Here is a 21430-nt window from a genome sequence, read left to right on the forward strand (position 1 = left end):
ACCTTTTATCTAATTCTCTTTCAAAACACACAACAGTGTTTGACGCCATTACACACACACTCTCTCTCTCTCTCTCAAACATGAATAAGGTTTTTGCTGCCTTTTGGTACTTCAGCATCCTCTGCCACCTCTTTTGCACCGACCCCACCACCACCATCCCAACCACCACCACCACCACCACCTTTGAAAAACATGAGAGCCTCTCACAGCCTCAATCCGCCAAGAAAGCTAAGAAAGCAGGGATGAAAGCGAAACAACAACAACAAAATCAATCTTTTGAGGAGTTGCAAGAAATGCTTCAATAGTTGAGGATCGAGAAGGAGCAAACTGAGGAGCTATTGAAGGCAAGAGAGGAGACTTTGAAGATGAAGGAGGAGGAGCTTGAAGCAAGGGTCAAAGAGCGAGAAAAGCTTCAGAAGGAGCTCAAGAAGTTGCAGAAAATGAAAGAGTTCAAACCCACCATGGTTCCTTTTTTTTTTTTTTTTTTCCCTCTTCAATACGATGTTTGGTTGCTGAGAAAATGTAGGGAAAATGAAGGAGGTTTAGAAAGGTTAATTTTCCTACATTTTCTCAGAAACTGAACCCAGATTGATGGTTCAGAATTGATGATTCTCTATATTTCTCTCTCCCCCCTTCTTCTACTTCTTCTTCTTCTTCTTCTCTCTCTCTCTCTCTCTCTCTCTCTCATCTTTGTCTCATTGAATTTCTACAGAAAAGAAAAGGATCCATTGAACCGAAGCAACCAATGTCTACGTTTTTAATGTTAAAAAATGAGCGAAGAGCAGCTCTGCTTGCAGAGAGCAAGGGTGTTTGGGAGGTAATTGAAGAGGCCTCACGTTCAGTTTCTTAAATTCTTGTTATTGATCATATGCTAATTTGTAAAATTGGCATCGTTTGACAGGTTGGAGAGATCATAGGTGAAGAATGGAATAACATGACAAAGAAACAGAAGAAGCCTTATGAAAAGGTTCAATTAACTTTTTTTCTCTCTCTCTCTCTCTCTGCAACAGCAATTTCATATTTTGGGAACTTGCAAATTGCAAAGCAAAACAAGGAAAAGTATTTGGAAGAAATGGAGGCTTACAAGCAGAGGAAGGAGGAAGAGTCTGCCAATCTCAAAAAAGAAGAGGAAGCAAGAAGCCTTGCAATTGCTCAAGAAGAAAGAGAAAACCGATAACATAATTTAAAATTTTAATGAGTTTTAAAATGAATTTAAGTTTGATTTATAGACTTAGCACAGATACACAGGAGGCTTGTTTGGCTTGATAGTAATTATTTTTTCCTTTGACATTCATACAAGAATTTTTCTTTTACTATTAAACTATTTTGTTCCTTTAACTATTTTTTCTTTAACTATTTGTTCCTTTATCTATTTTGTTCCTTCAACTATTTTTTCTTTGGCTTCCAAACAATGTTTAGAGTAACATGTGATTGAATGGTATGGATGGTGAAATAAAACCATTTTGTGCAAATTGTGAAATCGGGATGACCGAAATGTACATCTTTTGTGGTTCTCTCCATTGACATTCATACAAACATATAGTGAGATATGGGGTTGTTGGGATTCATTGAAGGCTTCAAGATTGGATATTTTTAAGTGCAACAAGGTAAATTGGTAAGAGTGAAAGATGATGTAGGGATGATAGGTTATGATACAGACAACTTGGGAGGGAAGTATGTCAAGGGAATGAATGTTTTTTCTTGGTGTATGTTCCTTGTGAGGGGTATGACATTTGAAGTGGATAAAATATAAGGAAATTGAAAATGGAGAATATGTAAAGTAGTTACAAAAAAAAAAAAGAAAAACCTATAATGGTGCCTTTGTCAGATGGGGAAGATTAATGCCAAAGTGCATAACTTGGGAGTTGTTGCAACCTGTAGAACTACTTTAAATTTTGTTTATTAGTTTTACAATATAATATTGTAAAACAATACTAATGCATTTTGAATTAGATATTTCACATTACAAAATGTCTAGAACACACGGTCTACAAACTGAATTATTTTGGTGGTAAAATGAATGTAGTTTAGTTCAGAAAGTTGTCGTATTGAATTATAATTTTGTAATGTAGTTCATGACGTTAAAGTCATATTAAACTGCTTGTATTGGTAGCAATTAGTTTGAGGAGGTAAAGAGTAGTGATTGTGATAGCATTGGGTCTTAGATCTTCTTTTTTTAGGTGCTTCAAATTTTCTTATGTTATTTTGTTTCTTAGTTACTGAAACATCGAATTAACTCTGCCTAACTCTGCCCAGAACTTTGAAACTTGTTCTTTATATTTGTTTCTAGACTTCCTTGTATAGTTTTACTTCATGAGATGGCATAGTGATTTCAACTTGGTATACTGCTTGTAAGTGTACTTAACTATTACAATTGTTTCGAGAGCTTAATCACAGAAGGACAAGCAGGTCTTAAATACTTAGATGTGTTCTATTACTACTCAAAGCAACGGGAGCTTCTATTTACACACACAACATCCACTCTCTACACATCTCTCCTCACTACACTTCCTACACACCTCCTTCATTAAGTGTGTGTATTGAGGGTGTTTGGTGTGTGTATATAGAAGCTCCCCAAAGCAACCTATTACAAGAAATTGCAAACTATGATAGCTGTTTGTTGATTGGCATTAATGACTTAGGTCTTGATGAATTATCCAAAGCATCCAATTTTATGAGACGATCAGGCCTTACTTTGCCTTGAGAGCAGAAAACTGTGAATTGATGCAAATTGTTTGGTTTATGTACAAGTTGAGATCTGTGTACCACTGTTCAGATATGGTATATTACGTCTTTTTTACCTCAAAAGTGCTCAATTTGTGTTTGAAAGGAATGGCTAGAGTTAGGTTTCAAGTTCTTATGTTGGGGGTTCAAACATGAGGGTAGCCACTTTATATATAATAATGCCAAAAGTTAGGTCTATACTCAATTTACCCCTCCTAGACCCCCATCTAAGGGGGATTAAACTGGGTGTACTTTGTTTTTTTTGTTTGGTTCTGTTTAGTCAACTAGAATGGTTATTTAGATTAATCAAAAAGTAATGCTTGTTCTGTGAATCATATGGAACTTGATAAAATATTGGAATGAAATTCTCCACGAGTTGGTCTTTAATTGGGATAATTAATCTCAGTCATATGACTCATATTATAATGTCTGTTGCCAAACCTGGCTTGTTATATGGGAGCTTAGCCTCTTGAAAATGTAGAAGTGTTTATATTGAATCATGGTAGCATAAATAAGGTTGAATAGTAGGTCCATGCTTTTTGAATATATTATTTTTCTTTCTTTTTTCTTTGGCCTGTTGTTTTCCTAGTACATGGCTTTGGTGCTTGCTCCCTTTTTCACTTTTGAAAAATTATTTGAGATTTTCATGTGAGATGCATGAAATTGTTGTGCTGCCTGACATGTAGGTGCCACAGACAAGTGCCCCACTCCCTACTGCTGTCATGTTTCATTATTTTCCATTTTGTTTTGCTGTCATGTTTTCCTCATGGACTAAGACTAAAAGTATAATTCTTCGCATTGGAATAGTAATTATGGAAACGACTATCAAATTTTGAATGTTGGGAGTAGACATGTCTAGGAACTTTTATTTAATTTTTACTGATTACAAACTCTGAAAGCTCTCTGTTGGAAGTTATACAATTACATAGACAATCCTTTCATTATCCTGAAATGTACTCGATATTTCACTAAGTTTTTTCATTAATGCATTTGTTTTGTAGCTTTTCTCATTATTATGGCAGACTGACTTGTAGTGATAGAACATCCTCAGCACTAACTACTTTGCATAAATGCGCACAGTTTCTTTGGTTGTTGCTTGTAAACTTACCATAATAACTGGAGATTATGAATTGATGTTTTAAGCCCTTGAACTCTAGAGTTGGTCACTTCCAATCAAAATATTGCAGGTGGTTGTCAGCCTTCACATATTAATAACGACAGCTACAGTTTTGTTTCCAGTTTTTGTGATCCTCATGTTAGTTTGTCACTTACTTTCTTGTAAATTTTCATTTGGTATTTTGTTTTATTTCTAGCATCAAAATACAAAAGCAAACAACACTTAGCAATTTGCTGCATTAAACTTTGATTGACGCTGTGCAATCGGTTCAATGCTATTCTTTGTCTTTCATCACTCTCACCCAAGAATGTTTGCCAGTAAATTCTAGTTGAACTCTGTTATTTGTTTGACTTAAAAAGATGAGTAGTGATATGCAAACCAAAATTTTGCATGTAAAATTAATATAGAATGATGTGGTAAGTCTTAATTTTATCATTTTAAACAAAAGACCCATCAAAGTGACATATTTTCCAAAATGCTACCACAACATTCCTTTTGAAAATTTTGTAAGGATATCATTTTCCTCAAAAGATTGCAGGATTTATGTAATTAAATGCAAGAATGAGCATTCCTTTCTAGTTTGCAAACAATCAATATATAGCAGAATTTTGATAGAAGCTTTAACCGTGAGTTGTGCTTGATTTAATGGCTTCATGCAAGCCTTTTTGGTTAATGTCTTGCCATCTCAGATGGATGGATGGTTTTTCGTACAAATCTTGGGCATAGATTGTTGGGCTTTTATTGTCCAATAGATTGGTGATGTGCTAGGGGAGTGCAACAAAGAATGAGAAATTAGAAATAATAGAAAATATATATTGTTTGTAGCAAGCCAGAAAACTGGCACATTACTTCATGTGATGCCATTGAAGAGTTCATGGCTGTGGTTTGAAATCCTGCAGGTATGATTCTGCTGTTCTATTTGGTGTCACATAAATGCTCTTTGCGTGCGTTGTGTGGCTGAATTTGGTATCCTATGCACATACAAATTATGACATGAGAGCGCTTGCTAAGTCACTTGATAAGGTAAGAACCGGCATCTTTTTTTTTTTCCTTCCCAAATACCTGCGCAAATCCATGATCCAAACAGGCTTAGTGATTCTGATGAATACAAATACTGGAACATATTTCTATTTCATTTGTTTCAATATAGGCGGTTCATTGGGAGCTTTTAATTGATTATTGTATTCAATCCACTTGCATAATACAACTACAAACTATGTAATTGTCCTTTCTGTATTAGACATTAATAGTCTTAAGTACCACTACAAGAAATTAAGGTTTTAATGACAAATTTTTAGGAACAAAATAATTTGTTTGTAAAAGTTATACTTTTAGAGACAAAATGACAAAATTTTTAAAAAAATAAAATTTAATCATATTATTATATTTTTAAGACAAAACTATTTGGTTGCAAAAGGTCAATGACTTTTTGCCAACAATTTTGATTCGTCCCCAATAAACACAACTCATATATTATTTTATTTTAATTTCATTCTTTCAACTTCAATAGTCGGGATCTCATTTCCTTCTCCACACCACTGTCTCTCTCTCTCTCTCTCTCTCCATTGAAGCCCTAATTTCATTGTTCTCAGTGGTTTGTTGATTTCAATCCCTCTCTCTCGCGATCGAATCCCTAGTTTCATTGTTCTCGATGGTTTGTTGATTTCAATCCCTGATCTCAGAGACTCCTCGACAACGATTTCAGTATCCAGGTTTGATCGATTAATCGATTATTCATTTGAGCTAAAATGTGTACGAAACCGATGATGTTTTTATGTCTTCGATTCATTCGTTTTTAGTTTATTTCTTGTAAATTTACAGTTGTGAAGATCTGTTGTTGTTTGTTGTGATTCACATAGATCTATTGTAAATTTCAGATTCCTTTTTGTTTTCAGTTTGATACATAAATCTTTGCACTTGATTTTTTTTTTTGTTTTGTTTAGGCATGACATTGATTCGAGAGATTGTGTTTCTTCAATTTGTTTGCTCGGAACTTGTATTCTTTGGTTTCAATTTATACTTGAATTTGGTTTTCTGAACATTAGGATCTATTATTGTAGTATTGAAAGAAAATGAAGGCAAATTTGACATGGTTCTGTGGATATTCTTTTTCTAATTATTTTCGTTCTAAGTGACATGGTTCTGTTTTTAGATCAACTTAACTCCTTGGCAAGGCCAAGGCCAAAGGATTATCTCTTCTGTTACCCACTGATGTGGTAATTGCCGACAAGTTTGCTCCTGATGCAAACAGCAAGGTTCGTTCCTTGAGCTCCAGTTGGAATTTCATTTTGCTCAAGTTTTATTACTTTTGGCATTCAAAATCTTTAGGTCCCTTCACTGGCAATGGAAAACCTATCATTTTGTTTGATTAAAACTGACAGTCTGGTAGTAACCATCATTCCACAAACTGGTGATACTACATTAGTTGGTATGTAATAATATTTTACTTCGGTCATTGCAGATTGTGTCAGCAACTGGCATCCCTGATGGCTGGATGGGATTAGATATTGGACCGGACTCTATTAAGACATTTAATGATGCTTTGGACTCTACCAAAACTGTTATTTGGAATGGACCAATGGGAGTGTTTGAGTTTGAGAAGTTTGCTGCTGGGACAGAGGTGTGCAATAATTTTCTTGCTTGTTTCTTTGGTTTAATTTATCAAAAAATGGATGAATCATATTGTGCACATGTGCACGTAATGATACCTGTGAAAAAATTCATATGCCTTGGGGGGATGACAATGGGGTTTGGTCTGGGACGATATGGTGCCACTTTTTTGCCTAACTTACCGAAGAAAGTCTTGGTTGGGAATTACTGAGAATTTGCTTTTATGTATGTTTGGTTTTATTCATCTTACCCTCAAATTGAAAGCAGTAGATAAATTTTGCATTAAGCGAAGAAAACTTGATCATGCATTCAACCGAGTCCAGTTTTAAACTGTACAAATCGTTGGGCTATGTCATGCAAAGAGCCCATCAGAAGAGGGAGAAATAGTAAAGATTACCTGATTTACCTGATCCCATTGCAATCCCTATATTTCTGCTTTTGAATCAATGAATGGTGAGTTAAAGTTTGTAACTGCTATTGCAGGCAATTGCAAAGAAGTTAGCTGAACTCAGTGGGAAGGGAGTGACAACCATAATTGGAGGTGGAGACTCTGTTGCAGCTGTAGAAAAAGTAGGAGTCGCTGATGTGATGAGCCACATATCAACAGGTGGTGGTGCCAGTTTGGAGTTGTTGGAAGGCAAATAGCTCCCTGGTGTCCTTGCTCTTGATGAAGCCACACTAGTTACTGCATAAGACAAGTTTCATACGATTTTACCCCCCAACCCATCCACCCCCTTACATTTTGGTAGCTTTTACATTTTGTTCTTGTAACTGAAATTCAAGCAAACATTGATTTTGTATTCTAAAATCATGCAGAAGGCTCCAGTCATGCAGATAAAGGAAGGTTTAAATGTTAGGCCAAAATGTACGATGCTCGAAAAGGCCATTAGGGAGTTGGAGAAGATGGTTGCAGAATGTACGTTTTAGTATTTCTTTCTATTATAGTGTACAGTCGTAATTATTCATTGAATCATTACTATAAAGCACGTGATCAATTAATTGTGTCTCTTTGTAAATATCAGCAAGACCACCAACCATGGAAGTTCAGGATGCTGATATTTCATCTCAGGCAGTCAAGCGGAGGTTGCCACATGAAGTAAAGCAGAAGCTGGCCAAAGTTGCTAGACTAGCGGTACTAGAAAGTTAACATGACAATTATATGATCCTTGGTTTGTGGTCTAACGTAGTTCGTCTTGTACTCACATTTTCTTTTTGTTAACTTCTCATTGTGGCCTTTAAATAAATAAAAAAAATTGTATTTTACTTGTTGGGTTAAATATAAACATTTATTATTTGGTTGTTGCAGCAAGCAAACCATGGAAAAATATCGATGGAGCTGGTCAATCGTCTTATGAGTATTGTTGGCCGCATGGTACAATTGAGGACGTTAGAGGTATTTATTTTTTGAGGAGAATTAATGTTTGATTCTTTAATAAATGTTGCTTCATTTTCTTGTTGATGTTAACTCTCACCCTAGGTCTACTTCACTTAACTGGGTATGGCTTGGGTGGTAATTGTGATTGTTAGAATGATTGAAAGTGGTAATGTGAATCTGAATAATGATTATTTGACAACTTGTTAGGATGATTCTGGACAAATCTCAAAAATAATTTTTGGGAACAGCTTGACATTTTTCGATCCTTTAGAAAATATTTGATGATGACACTGGTGATAATAAGTTTCGAAACTAAATTTTTTTATTTATTTGTTTTGATGGTTTGTTTGCATTAGAAGTGTTTTCATGACAGTAATTTCCTTATTTCTATGACTCTTTAGTCGATTTTTGCATTTTTGGATTTTGTTTATCAACATTGTTCTTCATTTTGTGTCAAAATTTGTTTGATATCATTTTTTTCTCCTGTGTTCATGTCAACGATTTCTCTGTGTTCATTTTTTGTTAGAATGTACCATCACCTACCACCAATTTACCATCACCTACCACCACCTACTCCTCACCTACTACACTCACCCTCTCCTATATAATGAGCCACTCACCATTTGTAATACACAACAATCAATCAATATCAATCAATAATACAATTCTCTATTTATCTTTATACATCAATTTTAACTTGGTATCAGAGCCAAGCTAAGACTCTAATAATTTCGCTTCACCGGCGGGCGGCAACCTCGTCTTAGGCCGCCCGCCGGACCTCTACACATACCCATCTCAGTCTCATCAGTGGAAGAATTCATCAAGCGCTACTACTACCTCACAAGTTCCGTCTTCTCCGGGCCTCACTGGATCCACCAGATCTCGTCCTCCATCTTTTGTCTGTGCCACCTCTCCATGGAAGGATTCGAATTTGATGCACCGCCGCCTCTGCGCCATCATCGGCACAATGTCTCAGGAGCTCAAAGACCAACCGCTCCCTCTCACTCCCGTCGCTTACTTCGGCGCCCCTTGCTCCTCCCTCGACCGCCTCTCTGCCGAGGCTGAGCCGCCCAGTCACGTCGTCACAGATCTCCTCCTGATCTTCAACACTCCACCTGCTACTGTTACTCCTTCACAGCCAATTAGCCCGGCCCGAACCAACTCATCGACTCCGGCCTCCAAAGTCCCGTTCCCGCTCCAGCACGCCTTTGGGGACTCCGACTTCTCCGCCGCCGGCATCTTCGTCGCCACCACCGTCATCTCCGCTGCTGATGGCATCTTTGCCGCAGGAGCCTCGCTGCTGCTGATGGCTTTGCTACCGTCGAAGACTCCAGTTCGTCCTTGTCTGTCGACAACTCGCTTGATGGAATCATCTCTCTTCTGAATCTGCAGTTGATGAGCGTGGAGATCTCATTTTCAAAACTACCGGCTTCTTGTGATTCAACCTTATTCAGATCTCAGGATGTCAATCCTTCTTTATCGAACACTGTGGGTGTACAATGTTGAACAGCATGACCAGAGGCCCGGATTAGTGGATTCTTTCTTGAACTTTTTGAGAGAGCGAATAGTGGGAATAAACAACAGTGTTGATAGTAGAGAGAGAGAGGACACACACTTCACACCTTTAAGCACACCCAGCTGTAGCACACTCTTTCACACTATTATAATATATTATCATACACCCAACACACCACTCACACATACACGGTTGAGAGAGAGAGAGAGCAACACTTTTTTATTTTACTACTTTCTTTATTTATTTATTTATTATTTTTTTTTATCTTAAAAAAAAAAAAAAAAAAAAATCATGTCTCCCACCAAAACAATTACTTTCCGACCCACCAACACACATGCTTTCCTCCTTAATATATTATTCTTATTATTATTATTATTATTATTAAAAAAAAAAAAAAAAAACAATATATATATATATATATATCTACCGAACACCATTGTCGATTTCAAATATATTATTTCTTTCTTTATTTTTCTTTCACATTATTTTTTTCAAATATCATTCATACCATATAGCTTTGCACACCACACCATATTTTATTCATCTCAGGGATCAACCCCGATCACAATTTTACACAAAAAAAAAAAAAAAAAAAAACCCACAAACACAACAACCACACCCACAGTGGGATTTTTCTTTTCTACTCTGCTGCCGGTCTCTTCTTCTTGCCTCCGTCCTGGACGGCCCTTGATGGTGCTGCCTCCGTGTTTCCCACTCCACTGGGCACGATCACTACTCCCTGCTCCTCCACTGCAGCATATGGCGGCCCTCCAAATCGGAACATCACGATGGCCTTCCGCTTCAGCTCTTTGTTTTCCGCTTTCAGCATGCTTATCTCTGCTCGCGCATCCTTATACATGCGTTGGAGCAGAGCCAGTTGGGCGTTTAAATGCTGCACCTCATTTGTCCTACTCTGCAGCCGGTTCGACAAGTTTGTGACCGCCGTCATGCTTTCCACACATGCCTTCAAAGTATACTGATTGGCCTCCACATCCGACTGCACTGCCATTCTTTGCTCCACAGACCGCATCGGAAAGTTCAACGGAGTAAACTCCGGGGCGCTTGGTTGAGGTTCCAATGCCACCGCACCAGTTCTCTCTCTTGTTGACTCGTTGAGGTCAGGAAAGAGGGTGAGCAGCCCGCGGGAAGACGATGAAGCCATTTTCTAGGCAACAGAATGTTACACAGTATCTCTCTCAGAAATCTCTCTCCGAAAACAGAGTGTTACAGAATCTCTCTCAGAAATCTCTCTCAGAATATCTCTCGCAGTTTTTTTGCCTCAGCCTCAGCCTCCGTCTTATAGCCGAGGCAGCCACGCGCATCGCGCGCCTCTTACCACCAGCCGACAACACGGGCGCGCAAGCCAAGGCGCCCACGTGCCTCGCCATCATGTCCGGCACGCCTTTTGATGACTCCGGCACACCTTTTGATGAATTGGGCACGCCTTTTGATGGCACACCTTTTGACAAAATTAGGCACACCTTTTGAGGGTGCAACTTTTTCAAGGGTCCGACAAGACTCTGTAAACTGTCCCGACATTGATTCCGGTTAGCTCCTTTATGGGTCCGACAAGACTCTGTAAACTGTCCCGACATTGATTCCGGTTAGTTTCTACAACGGTCCGACATGACCCCGTAAACTGTCTTCTACAACGGTCCGACATGACCCCATAAACTGTCTTCTACATCGGTCTGACACCGCCATCCAGTGTCCTCTACACCGTTATGACACCACCATACAGTGTCCTCTACAACGTTATGACACCACCATCCAGTGTCTTCACCAATGGTCTGACACGACCATACAGTGTCTCCTATCCTTTTTTATTTTTATGTATTTTCTTGTTTTGTTCCTCTCTTCAAACTCAAGTTGGTTAGTTTCTATCCTCCTTGAGTTTGCGGGGGGCTGTTAGAATGTACCATCACCTACCACCAATTTACCATCACCTACCACCACCTACTCCTCACCTACTCCTCACCTACTACACTCACCCTCTCCTATATAATGAGCCACTCACCATTTGTAATACACAACAATCAATCAATATCAATCAATAATACAATTCTCTATTTATCTTTATACATCAATTTTAACTTTTTTTTTCTCCTGTGTCAACGATTTTATTTGTGCTTTTACTTGAATCAAATTTAGATGTATTTTTTGAATTAATTATAGCTAGATGATGGCCAAAATTTTGTCCAATATTTGATTGAATGATTTTTGTTTTGATAGGCAAATCTGATAAAATTTCAAAATGGTGATGTAAAGTTTTAATAAACCTAAATCTTGAATTGTTCAGCCAACTATTTGGCTGGTCAACTGATATATGGATGTCTGTTTTGGCATTCCTTCTAACCATGTTGATCTGAACTTAGCCCATTACCTGTCCATTGCAACTTTTGTTCTTTGTAAATTCATAAAGAAACAAAATACTGCTTATTTGATTTTATTTTTCATGATATACATCTGAAATCCATTTTTACTTTCAAACTTGCAGATTGAGCAAGGAATTTTGGACTTGTTAGCACTCGACTCTATCTCAGGTATTATTCCAGATTTAACTTTTCTCTGGGAAAATTTTGTTGTATGTTGTTTCAGAAAACCATTTCAGTTATGTGTTCTGTTTCTGGCTCTTAGGTGGTGGTCACGCAAATGTGAACCTGTTTCCTAATGTTGATAGCTCCTGGAAAGTATGTAAGAGAACTCTTCTCTATGATTGTTCATGCTCTCATGCTAGTTTTGCCACTTTCTCCATTATCAGTTTCCATGTACTATATATTTTTGTAACAAATTGTGGAATGTTGCTGTTGTGATTCTGGTGATAGGCATTACATATTCATATATAGTTGTGACTCTGGTGATTGGCTAGAATGTTGCTGTTGTGATTCTGGTGGGAATTGGTAGATCTGTGACAAATATGTATACATCTCTTTTGCTTAAATTTTGTATGTTAATATTAATATTGACAGGTATGCTTATCCACGGTGGAAAGACAAGGTTATAAACTCTACAAAGAAAAGAAAAGCAGGGCTGTGCCCTATGACTCCGGAGGAACGGCTTTGACATAGCGAGCACTAGACATTGATCGAAACATCCAGATTTATATTGCTGCTGGAGATATGTATGGAGGAAAGACGAGGTTGGCGAGTCTAGCAGTGGCTTTTCCAAATTTGGTTAGTAAATTTGAGTTCAAGCCTCAAGAATAGCTACCAGCTGTGTACAATCTATCTGACTTTTAATAGGGTTTGAGAGTTTTTGACATTAAAATTTGGTTAAATTTGGGTTTATGTGATGTGTGAAACAGGTGAAGAAGGAAACATTACTTAAACCCTCAGAGCTATTGCCATTCCAGAACCATTCATCTCAAATGGCAGCATTGGATTATATTGTTTCAGTTGAGTGATATATTTGTCCCAACATATGGAGGCAACATGGCATTAGTTGTTGAAGGCCATAGAAGGTATCTACTACAGTGAAATGAAATGCTTCAATTTATTAATAAGAAAATGGCTTCTCTCCCCATGTCTCTCAGGTTCAAAGCACTTGACACACAGATATAGAAGCCTGACCTATTATAGTTATATACCTGCGTGTGGAGTATTTGAAAAGAGCAGTGATATACAAACAACAGAAAATCTATACAAAATGATTTGACTGGGTTTTGAGCCTATCATTTAAAACAAAGAAGCCGTTGAGATGTCTTTAATTACCAAAATAAAACTGTCACATCATTTCTGGTATAAAATTTTGTTCACGAATTTTGGTGGAATAGCATTTTCCATATGAAAATGATCTACCTGCTCCATCTTATATGGTATTGTGTAATGTATTGTATTGAATTGTCAGCTTCCTCACAACATTCCAAATTGCTAGCTAGTTTTTGTTTTTCCAATGAAGTTTTTTTTTTGCTTCCTTCAATTTGCGTCTTTGATTTACCCCAAAAAATAGAGGTTGGAGCTTTGAACTTTGTCCCAGTTCAGTGATGTAAAGTGCAAATTTAAACTCATATAAATGAATCTGATTTATATCAAAAGAAAAACGGTGAATTTGAAGGAGTGATGGGGTTTTTTGTTTTTTTGGTAAGAAGAGTGGTTAAGTGATTAATTGTTAGTAATTGCTTTTTTGTGCCTAACACAGGGTTTGATTTTAGTTTAAGTGAAAAGAGTGGTAGCTTGAATACCATGGCTCGAAAATGGCCCGAACTTCTACATACACCTACATATCTTTGTACACCTTTATTCATCTCTCTTTTAATACATTTCATTTCAAATAAAAAAGATAAACAGACTAGAGAGAGAGAACAGCCTCTATTTATATCTAAAACAAAGGGAGGGGGACAAGAGAGAGGGAGAAAGAGAGAGGAAGAGAGAAGAGAGACGGTAACGGTGAGCAACGGTGATGGCGCCACTTTCAGACTCTATTTTCTCTACTTTTTCTTATTTTTTTTATTCATTTTTTTTTCTCTAGTGGATCTGGATCTGAAAATGAAGGGAAAAAAAAAAAAACATTTGTTGGCTGATGATGATGTGTTGATGAAGATGTTGTTGTTGATGAAGAGGTGGTTGTTGATGATGATGCTCTGTTCGCCAGCTTCTTCTTCTCTCTTTTTCTTTACTTCTTCAGATCTTCAAAAAACGAGAAAACGAGAAAAAAAAAAAATCAAAACGACGTCGTTTTGATTTTCAGGCCAATCGAGCCACGCGGATTTCGAGCTACGTAGCGAGGTTGTTAGTTTAATCTTTGTTAACTTTTGAATATTGATAGTAAATTTTGGGCGGCTTTGTATGCTAAGATTTATGTGTGATTGTTGCCGATCTACAATTGGCACATTAAATTGCAATCTATTAAATTAATCTATCATTGAATAATTTTTCATTGGTAATCTGTTTGAGATTTTGGCCTATTTTATGCAGGTTCTACAAGCTTGCATCGATTTGAAGCTTGGGAGCTCTTTGCTAGATTTTGAATACCATTTCAACGAAGTCCTTGAAAAGAAGATGCGATGAGTTGAGTTGTTTTGTTATGTAGGTAGATATAACTCCAATTACAATCTGTTCATTGAATAGTTGAATGCTACAAACAATGCTTATGGCATTAGCCTTATAAATTGGAAATGATACTTTTGAAATATCTGTTCGTTTATGATATACAATCAATATATTACATACAAATGAATTAGAGCATAGTATTTGTTTGTTATTGAAATATCTTTTGATTAAGCCTCTTTGAATGTGATGAGCATTTTATTTTATTTTTTTTGGTGTAATTGAATTTTAATTTGGAGATGAGCAAATGGTCTGATGATATATTTGATATTTTCTGTTTGGTTGTTGAGAAATCAAGAAAAGAATATAAGTTGATGTTCAAACTAGTATTTTTAGAGGGGAAAAAAAAATTATCAAACTTTCAGGGACTAATTTTAGTTGTTTCAAAAAAATTATAACCTTTACACATCATTTTCATTTGTCCCAAAAACTGAAACTTTTAGAGACCAATTTCTGTTGTCTCAAAAATTAATTTTTTTTGTCTCCATAACTACTTTGTTTGCTCTGGATTGTAATTAGACTTTTAGAGACAAATTTTGGTTGTCTCAGAATCAAAACTTTTTGCATTCACATTTTTTGTCTCTACAAGTCTATTTATAGTGAACTTAGAAAATATGAGGAAGAAGAACTCCGAAAAATATGAGGAAGAAGGAATATATTTCTGTTATATTCAAAACTTCTTATCTTACAAGACCAAATGGCACTCCTTATATAGGAGATATTACAAACATCATTATAACCCATTATATGCCACTTACATATTATATATTACCACTATCTACCACTAACATATTATATACATGCCACTATCTACCACCAACACCACTATCACATATTCTATACATGCCACTATCTACCACCAACACCACTATCACATATTCTATACATGCCACTATCTAATTATTAATACAAATTTCCAGTACTCCCCCTCAAGCTGGTTTGAAGATATCTTCCATAGCCAGCTTGCTAGTCAGCTTATCAAATTACTTCTTGTGTAGTCCCTTCGTTAGCACATCAGCTAATTGTTCACCTGTTGGAAGGTAGGTCATACAGATTATGCCAGCATTGATTTTCTCCTTGATGAAATGTTTATCCACTTCTATATGTTTTGTGCGATCATGTAGAACTGGATTATGAGCTATAGATATAGCTGCTTTGTTGTCACAATAGACCTTCATAGGTGTCGGGTGAGAAAGCTTTAATTCTTCAAGAATTCTTTTAATCCACATTACTTCACAGATTCCATGGGCAACAGCTCTGAACTCTGCTTCTGCACTACTTCTAGCTACCACATTATGTTTTTTACTCCGCCATGTAACTAGGTTCCCACCTACAAAGGAGCAGTATCCGGATGTTGATCTCCTGTCTGTAATACTTCCTACCCAGTCTGCATCTGTGTATACTTCAACTTGAAGATGTCCATGTTTCTTGAACAGTAAGCCTCTCCCTGGAGTTCTTTTCAAATATCTTAAGATCTTATAAACGGCCTCAAAGTGCTCTGCCCCTGGTGAGTGCATGAACTGACTTACCATGCTGACTGCAAAGGCAATATCAGGCCGCGTATGAGACAAGTAAATCAATTTCCCTACAAGTCGTTGATATTGTTCCCTCTCTTTGACTTCTTCAGCCTTAGCAGCTTGTAACTTCAAGTTAGGCTCGATCGGAGTCTCCACCATCTTACAACCAAGCATACCTGTTTCTCCAAGGAGATCAAGAACATATTTTCTCTGATTAACGAATATACCTTCCTTGGATCTTGCAAATTTCATTCCGAGGAAATACTTGAGGGCTCCCAGATCCTTAATGTGAAATTCTTTTGCGAGTTTCTCTTTGAGGGCTGCTAACTCTGCTTCATCATTACCAGTTAAAATGATGTCATCAACATAAACAATCAAAATTGCAATTTTACTGTCTTTTGAATGTTTATAAAATATTGTGTGATCTGCTTGACTCTGCGAGAAGCCACAACTGATAACTGCCTTCCCAAAGCGTTCAAACCACGCTCTTGGTGATTGTTTGAGTCCGTACAATGACTTGTTCAATCTGCATACTCTGTCGCTTCCAAGTCTCTGCTCAAATCCCGGCGGTAGGCTCATGAACACCTCCTCTTTAAGATCACCATTGAGAAATGCATTTTTAATGTCAAGTTGATGTAGAGGCCAATCTGAATTTACTGCAAGAGATAACAGTACTCTGATGGAATTTATTTTAGCAACAGGAGCAAACGTTTCCTGATAGTCGATCCCATAAGTTTGAGTGAAGCCTTTAGCCACCAGTCTCGCCTTGTATCTCTCAACGCTTCCATCTGCGTTACATTTTATCGTAAACACCCATTTACACCCAACTGTTTTCTTATCTTTGGGTAGATCAACTATCTCCCAAGTACCACTTCTCCTTAAAGCATTCATCTCCTCCATGACTGCTAATTTCGAATTCGGATCATCCAATGCTTCCTGTATATTCCTTGGAACAAACAAGTGTGAAATCCTAGATGTGAAAGCTCTATGGTTTTTAGACAGTCTTTGATAGGAGAGGTAATTTGCAATAGGATGTTTAATGCAATTTCGGACACTTTTCCTAATTGCTATAGGAACATCAAGGTCAGAAATAGAAGGAATAGGATTACCTAAAATTTCGATGCCAGAACTCGGGTGGACATTCGGGTCATTAGGATGGACATTCGGGTCATTATTCCTCAGATGAAATCGCTTCCTAGTATAAACCTGAAGCTCAGGATTTAGATCATTTTGTAGTACTTCTCCCCTTAAACAAGAATCTTCTTGACTAGGCACCATAGAACTTGGTTCTCCTAAGTGATCATTATCAGACAGATGTGATTTTTGTGTAGGATAAATGACATTGGGTAGCGGGATAGAAATATCCCAAAAACGGTCTTCTACTCTACTTGTCTCCCCCTGAAGAGAAGTGTTGGGGAAATAGGATTTTGTTTCCACAAATGACACATCCATACTCACATGAAATTTCTTAGTTTGAGGATCGAAACACTTATACCCCTTTTTGTTTGAGGAATAACCCAAAAAAACACATTTTATAGCACGGGGGTCAAGTTTTGAACGAAATTGACTGAGAACATGAACATAGGATAGGCAGTACATCCAAAAACTTTGGCGGGTAAATAAAAAAACAACCTCGTGTCAGGAAAAAAAGTTTTGAGACAATCAAAAGGTGTTTTGTATGTTAACACCTTTGTAGGCATCCTGTTTATCAAATAAGAGGCTGTTAAAATTGTTTCACCCCATAAATATTTAGGAACATGCATGTAAAACATTATAGCACGTGCTACTTCAAGTAGATGTTTATTTTTTCGTTCTGCAATGCCATTTTGTTGAGGGGTATCCCGACATGTAGATTGATGAAAAATCCCCTTTTTTTTCAAAAACTCACCCAACTGCTCATTGAAATATTCTGTTCCATTATCAGAATGTAAAATACCAATTTTGGTTTGAAATTGGTTTTCAATCATATTGTAAAAATTTGTGAATAAATTTTTCATGTCAGATTTTTTATTCATCAAATAAATCCAACATAAGCGGGTATGGTCATCAATAAATGTAACAAACCATCTTTTACCAGAAAGAGTAGTGATTTTAGAAGGGCCCCAAACATCACTATGAATCAAATAAAAAGGTTTGGAAGCCTGGTAAGGTTTTGGCAAATAAGTAGAGCGATGAAATTTTACAAAAATGCAACTTTCACAATGAAAAGAAGAACAATCAATCCCTTTAAATAATTCTGGAAATAAATGTTTCAGATAAAGAAAATTAGGATGTCCTAGCCTATAGTGCCATAGCATTATTTTTTCTCGAACAGAGATTGAACTAGTACTATTAAAGCTCTGAGCTGTTTTATTACTAACAGGTACTTCATCAAAGTAGTAAAGACCTTCAAGCATCCTAGCACGCCCAATCATCATTCCCGAGTTCTGGTCCTGAAATTCACATTGGGATTCAAAAAATGTAACACGACAATTACAATCCTTAGATAGTTTACTGACAAACAAAAGGTTACAGGCTAAGTTGGGGACGTAAAGAACAACATTGAGATTAATTTTCTTAGTTAGTTTAATAAATCCTTTTCCTGCAATAGGTGAAAAACTACCATCGGCTATTCTGATTTTGTCATGACCAGAACAAGGGAAATAGGTACTAAATAAATAGGAAAAACTAGTCATGTGATCGGAGGCACTGGAATCTATGATCCACGGAGAGAAGTTTAGGCAAGAGAAGGCTTTAGGATTTCTACCTGTTTGTGTCAACAAAACACTAGGAGTACCGGATGAGGAGTTGGATTTTATCAGCTTTAAGAGTTGATCAATCTGCTCTTTGTTGAAGGGACCTGAATCGGCTTCATTAGCGGTAGGAACGCCACGATTCTTCTCTCCTTGTTTGCTGCTTTTCCAGTTGACAGGTTTGCCATAGATCTTCCAACACGTTTCGCGTGTATGGCGAGGCTTGTTGCAAAAATCACACCAGACCCGTGGCTTATCATCAAACATGCACTGGTAATTTGCAGCCTTGTTGGCCGCAGCATCGCTAATTAAAGCAGAAATTTCAATTGATTCACCAGTACCTTTTTTCTTAAGTATGACGCTCCTTCGGCTCTCTTCCCTTCTGACTTCGGCAAATACTTTGTCAATGGATGGGAGAGGAGGTCTGCCAATAATTCTTCCTCGCACTTCATCGAACTCAATGTTGAGGCCGGCAAGAAACTTGTAAATACGGCTGTCTTCCACAGTTTTCTTGTGGTGGCTGCAGTCGTCAACCGATTTCCATTCGTATGTGTTGAAGATGTCAAGATCCTGCCACAACCTTTTCAACGAATTGAAATATTTGGTGACGGAATCATCTCCTTGACGAATCTCTCCCAACTTCAAAGTTAATTCGAAAACTTGAGATTGATTTCCTAGGTCAGAATACATCTGACTAACATTATCCCACAACTCTAGTGCAGTAGTATAGCACATGTAATTAGAGCTTATATCCTCCTCCATGGAATTGACCAACCATGTCATAACCATGGAGTTTTCAGCGTCCCAACTGTCGAATAGCGGATCATTAATAGCAGGAGCCTTCTTGTCACCAGTGATGTAACCGATCTTTCCTTACCCACGGATATACATCCGGACAGATTGTGACCAGCGGAGAAAATTATCACCATTTAGGCGGATGGTGGTGATTTGGACAGAGTGAGAGTTGGACGTTTTCACCGGAATGGCAGCAGCAGGGGTTGAAGTGGTTTCGGACGTGACTTCCGACATGGCTATGACGGTTTTAGGGCTGCTGTGTTTTTTGTTGCTCTGATACCAACTTAGAAAATATGAGGAAGAAGAACTCCGAAAAATATGAGGAAGAAGGAATATATTTCTGTTATATTCAAAACTTCTTATCTTACAAGACCAAATAACACTCCTTATATAGGAGATATTACAAACATCATTATAACCCATTATATGCCACTTACAAATTATATATTACCACTATCTACCACTAACATATTATATACATGCCACTATCTACCACCAACACCACTATCACATATTCTATACATGCCACTATCTACCACCAATACCACTATCACATATTCTATACATGCCACTATCTAATTATTAACACAAATTTCCAGCAAGTGACAAACGCAAAATTTTGTCTTTAAAAGTCATTTTTTGACTTTTGTAGAAGGGTCATTTGGGACAAACTACGCGACGGAGAAAATTAGTTGGCTAAAGTTTTTTCCAACAAATATTACACTTTTACGGACAGAATAAATTTGTCCCTAAAAAGTTGATTTCTTGTAGTGTACAAACAAATTTGCAGTTGTTTCTATATTGCACATCAAGTTGTTGAAAAACAGCGTCACTGAACCATATTCTGCTAAAAAAAAAAATAGTTAATTTTTTCAAGGAAAATGATATAGAATCACTTTCTAAATCCACTAATGTGTAAAAGAGATGATTGGATGATGATTAGAGAAAACAGGAGAGAGAGAGAGAGAGATAGTTATCTTAGATATTTAATAGTTTGCTACATCATTAGATTTAAGAAGTGACTAACTTTTAGATTAGAGTAGCACTATTTTTTCAATCATTTTGGGTATGGAATTTACTCACAGAGTTGGTGTTGTATTTATGACATGAGAATTACTTGATTTTACAAGCTTTACACGTATTTCTCCTTATCACTATTTATTCTCTAATGTTTTCATCATGTCTGACCAATTTCCATTAAGACGGCCAAAAGAGAGAAATGAAAAGGGAGAGATGAATCATTAGAAGTATTATCTCTATCAATTGCAGAGAAGAATACTTCTATAAAAGAGACTCAAATTTTATATATCAACTACCAAACAAGAAAGAGATATAGAGAGAAATATGAAGCCAGTAACTTCTATAAAAGAGACTCAAATTTTAGTCAGTCTTACCACTGCGGCAGCTTGATTTGCAATTTTGAACAATTGTTGATAAGTTCAGCAAAATAAGAATGTCCAGTGATCAATTATTATTTTGATGTTGACTGCATGTATTCATTCCATTAGAAAAGATGTCTAGCCCAGTTGACGAATATAATATCTTATTAATTACAATACTTGCCCTTATTAAATATAGGTTCACCTTTCAAAGAAAAAGAAGAAGAAGAATAAGGAGAAGAATTAACAAGGTAAAAGTACTAACATCACTAATTTTTAATTTCTCACTTGTCTAAATCTATTAAGACATGATGTGATTTGGTGTTGCAAATTGGTGCATAATTGTAGATTGTGTATTTGATGTGATTGTGATTTTGAGTTGATTTAGTACATAGGTAGTATATGGTAGAGTTTTTATGATGTATACAAGCTAATTCCATTTGGGTTTTGCTTAATTTTACTATATGAAAATTGAGGGTATAAAAACACACACTTTGAAATAGACATGTGTTGTACAGCCATAGAGAATTTCTTCAAGTTGGAATGAGCTGGAATGCATGTGTTGTAGCCTTGAGTTAATGCTTTTGGATAGTTTGCTTTAGTTGGCAATAGTGGTTGGT

General features: G+C 36.8%; 2 protein-coding genes across 2 annotated transcripts in view; both read left to right on the top strand.

The window, feature by feature from the left end:
- LOC114289919 (uncharacterized) overlaps positions 1-12366 on the top strand; it is a 57318-nt gene extending 44952 nt beyond the window's left edge. Inside the window, 10 exon segments of the mRNA XM_082919296.1 lie at positions 4741-4864; positions 6303-6461; positions 6935-7132; positions 7268-7367; positions 7474-7583; positions 7758-7844; positions 11840-11885; positions 11980-12032; positions 12168-12234; positions 12312-12366. Of these exon segments, the coding sequence (XP_082775422.1) occupies positions 4775-4864; positions 6303-6461; positions 6935-7132; positions 7268-7367; positions 7474-7583; positions 7758-7844; positions 11840-11885; positions 11980-12032; positions 12168-12188 (864 nt within the window). The 5' untranslated portion in view covers positions 4741-4774 and the 3' untranslated portion in view covers positions 12189-12234; positions 12312-12366.
- The window catches only part of LOC114290570 (high mobility group B protein 6), a 98110-nt gene continuing 76900 nt past the window's right edge, over positions 221-21430 (top strand). Inside the window, 4 exon segments of the mRNA XM_082917881.1 lie at positions 221-464; positions 713-817; positions 902-1128; positions 1130-1198. Of these exon segments, the coding sequence (XP_082774007.1) occupies positions 366-464; positions 713-817; positions 902-1128; positions 1130-1198 (500 nt within the window). The 5' untranslated portion in view covers positions 221-365.

Source organism: Camellia sinensis, chromosome 3, assembly GCF_055761805.1.
Source record: "Camellia sinensis isolate YWXY chromosome 3, ASM5576180v1, whole genome shotgun sequence".
Taxonomy (NCBI): Eukaryota; Viridiplantae; Streptophyta; class Magnoliopsida; order Ericales; family Theaceae; genus Camellia; species Camellia sinensis.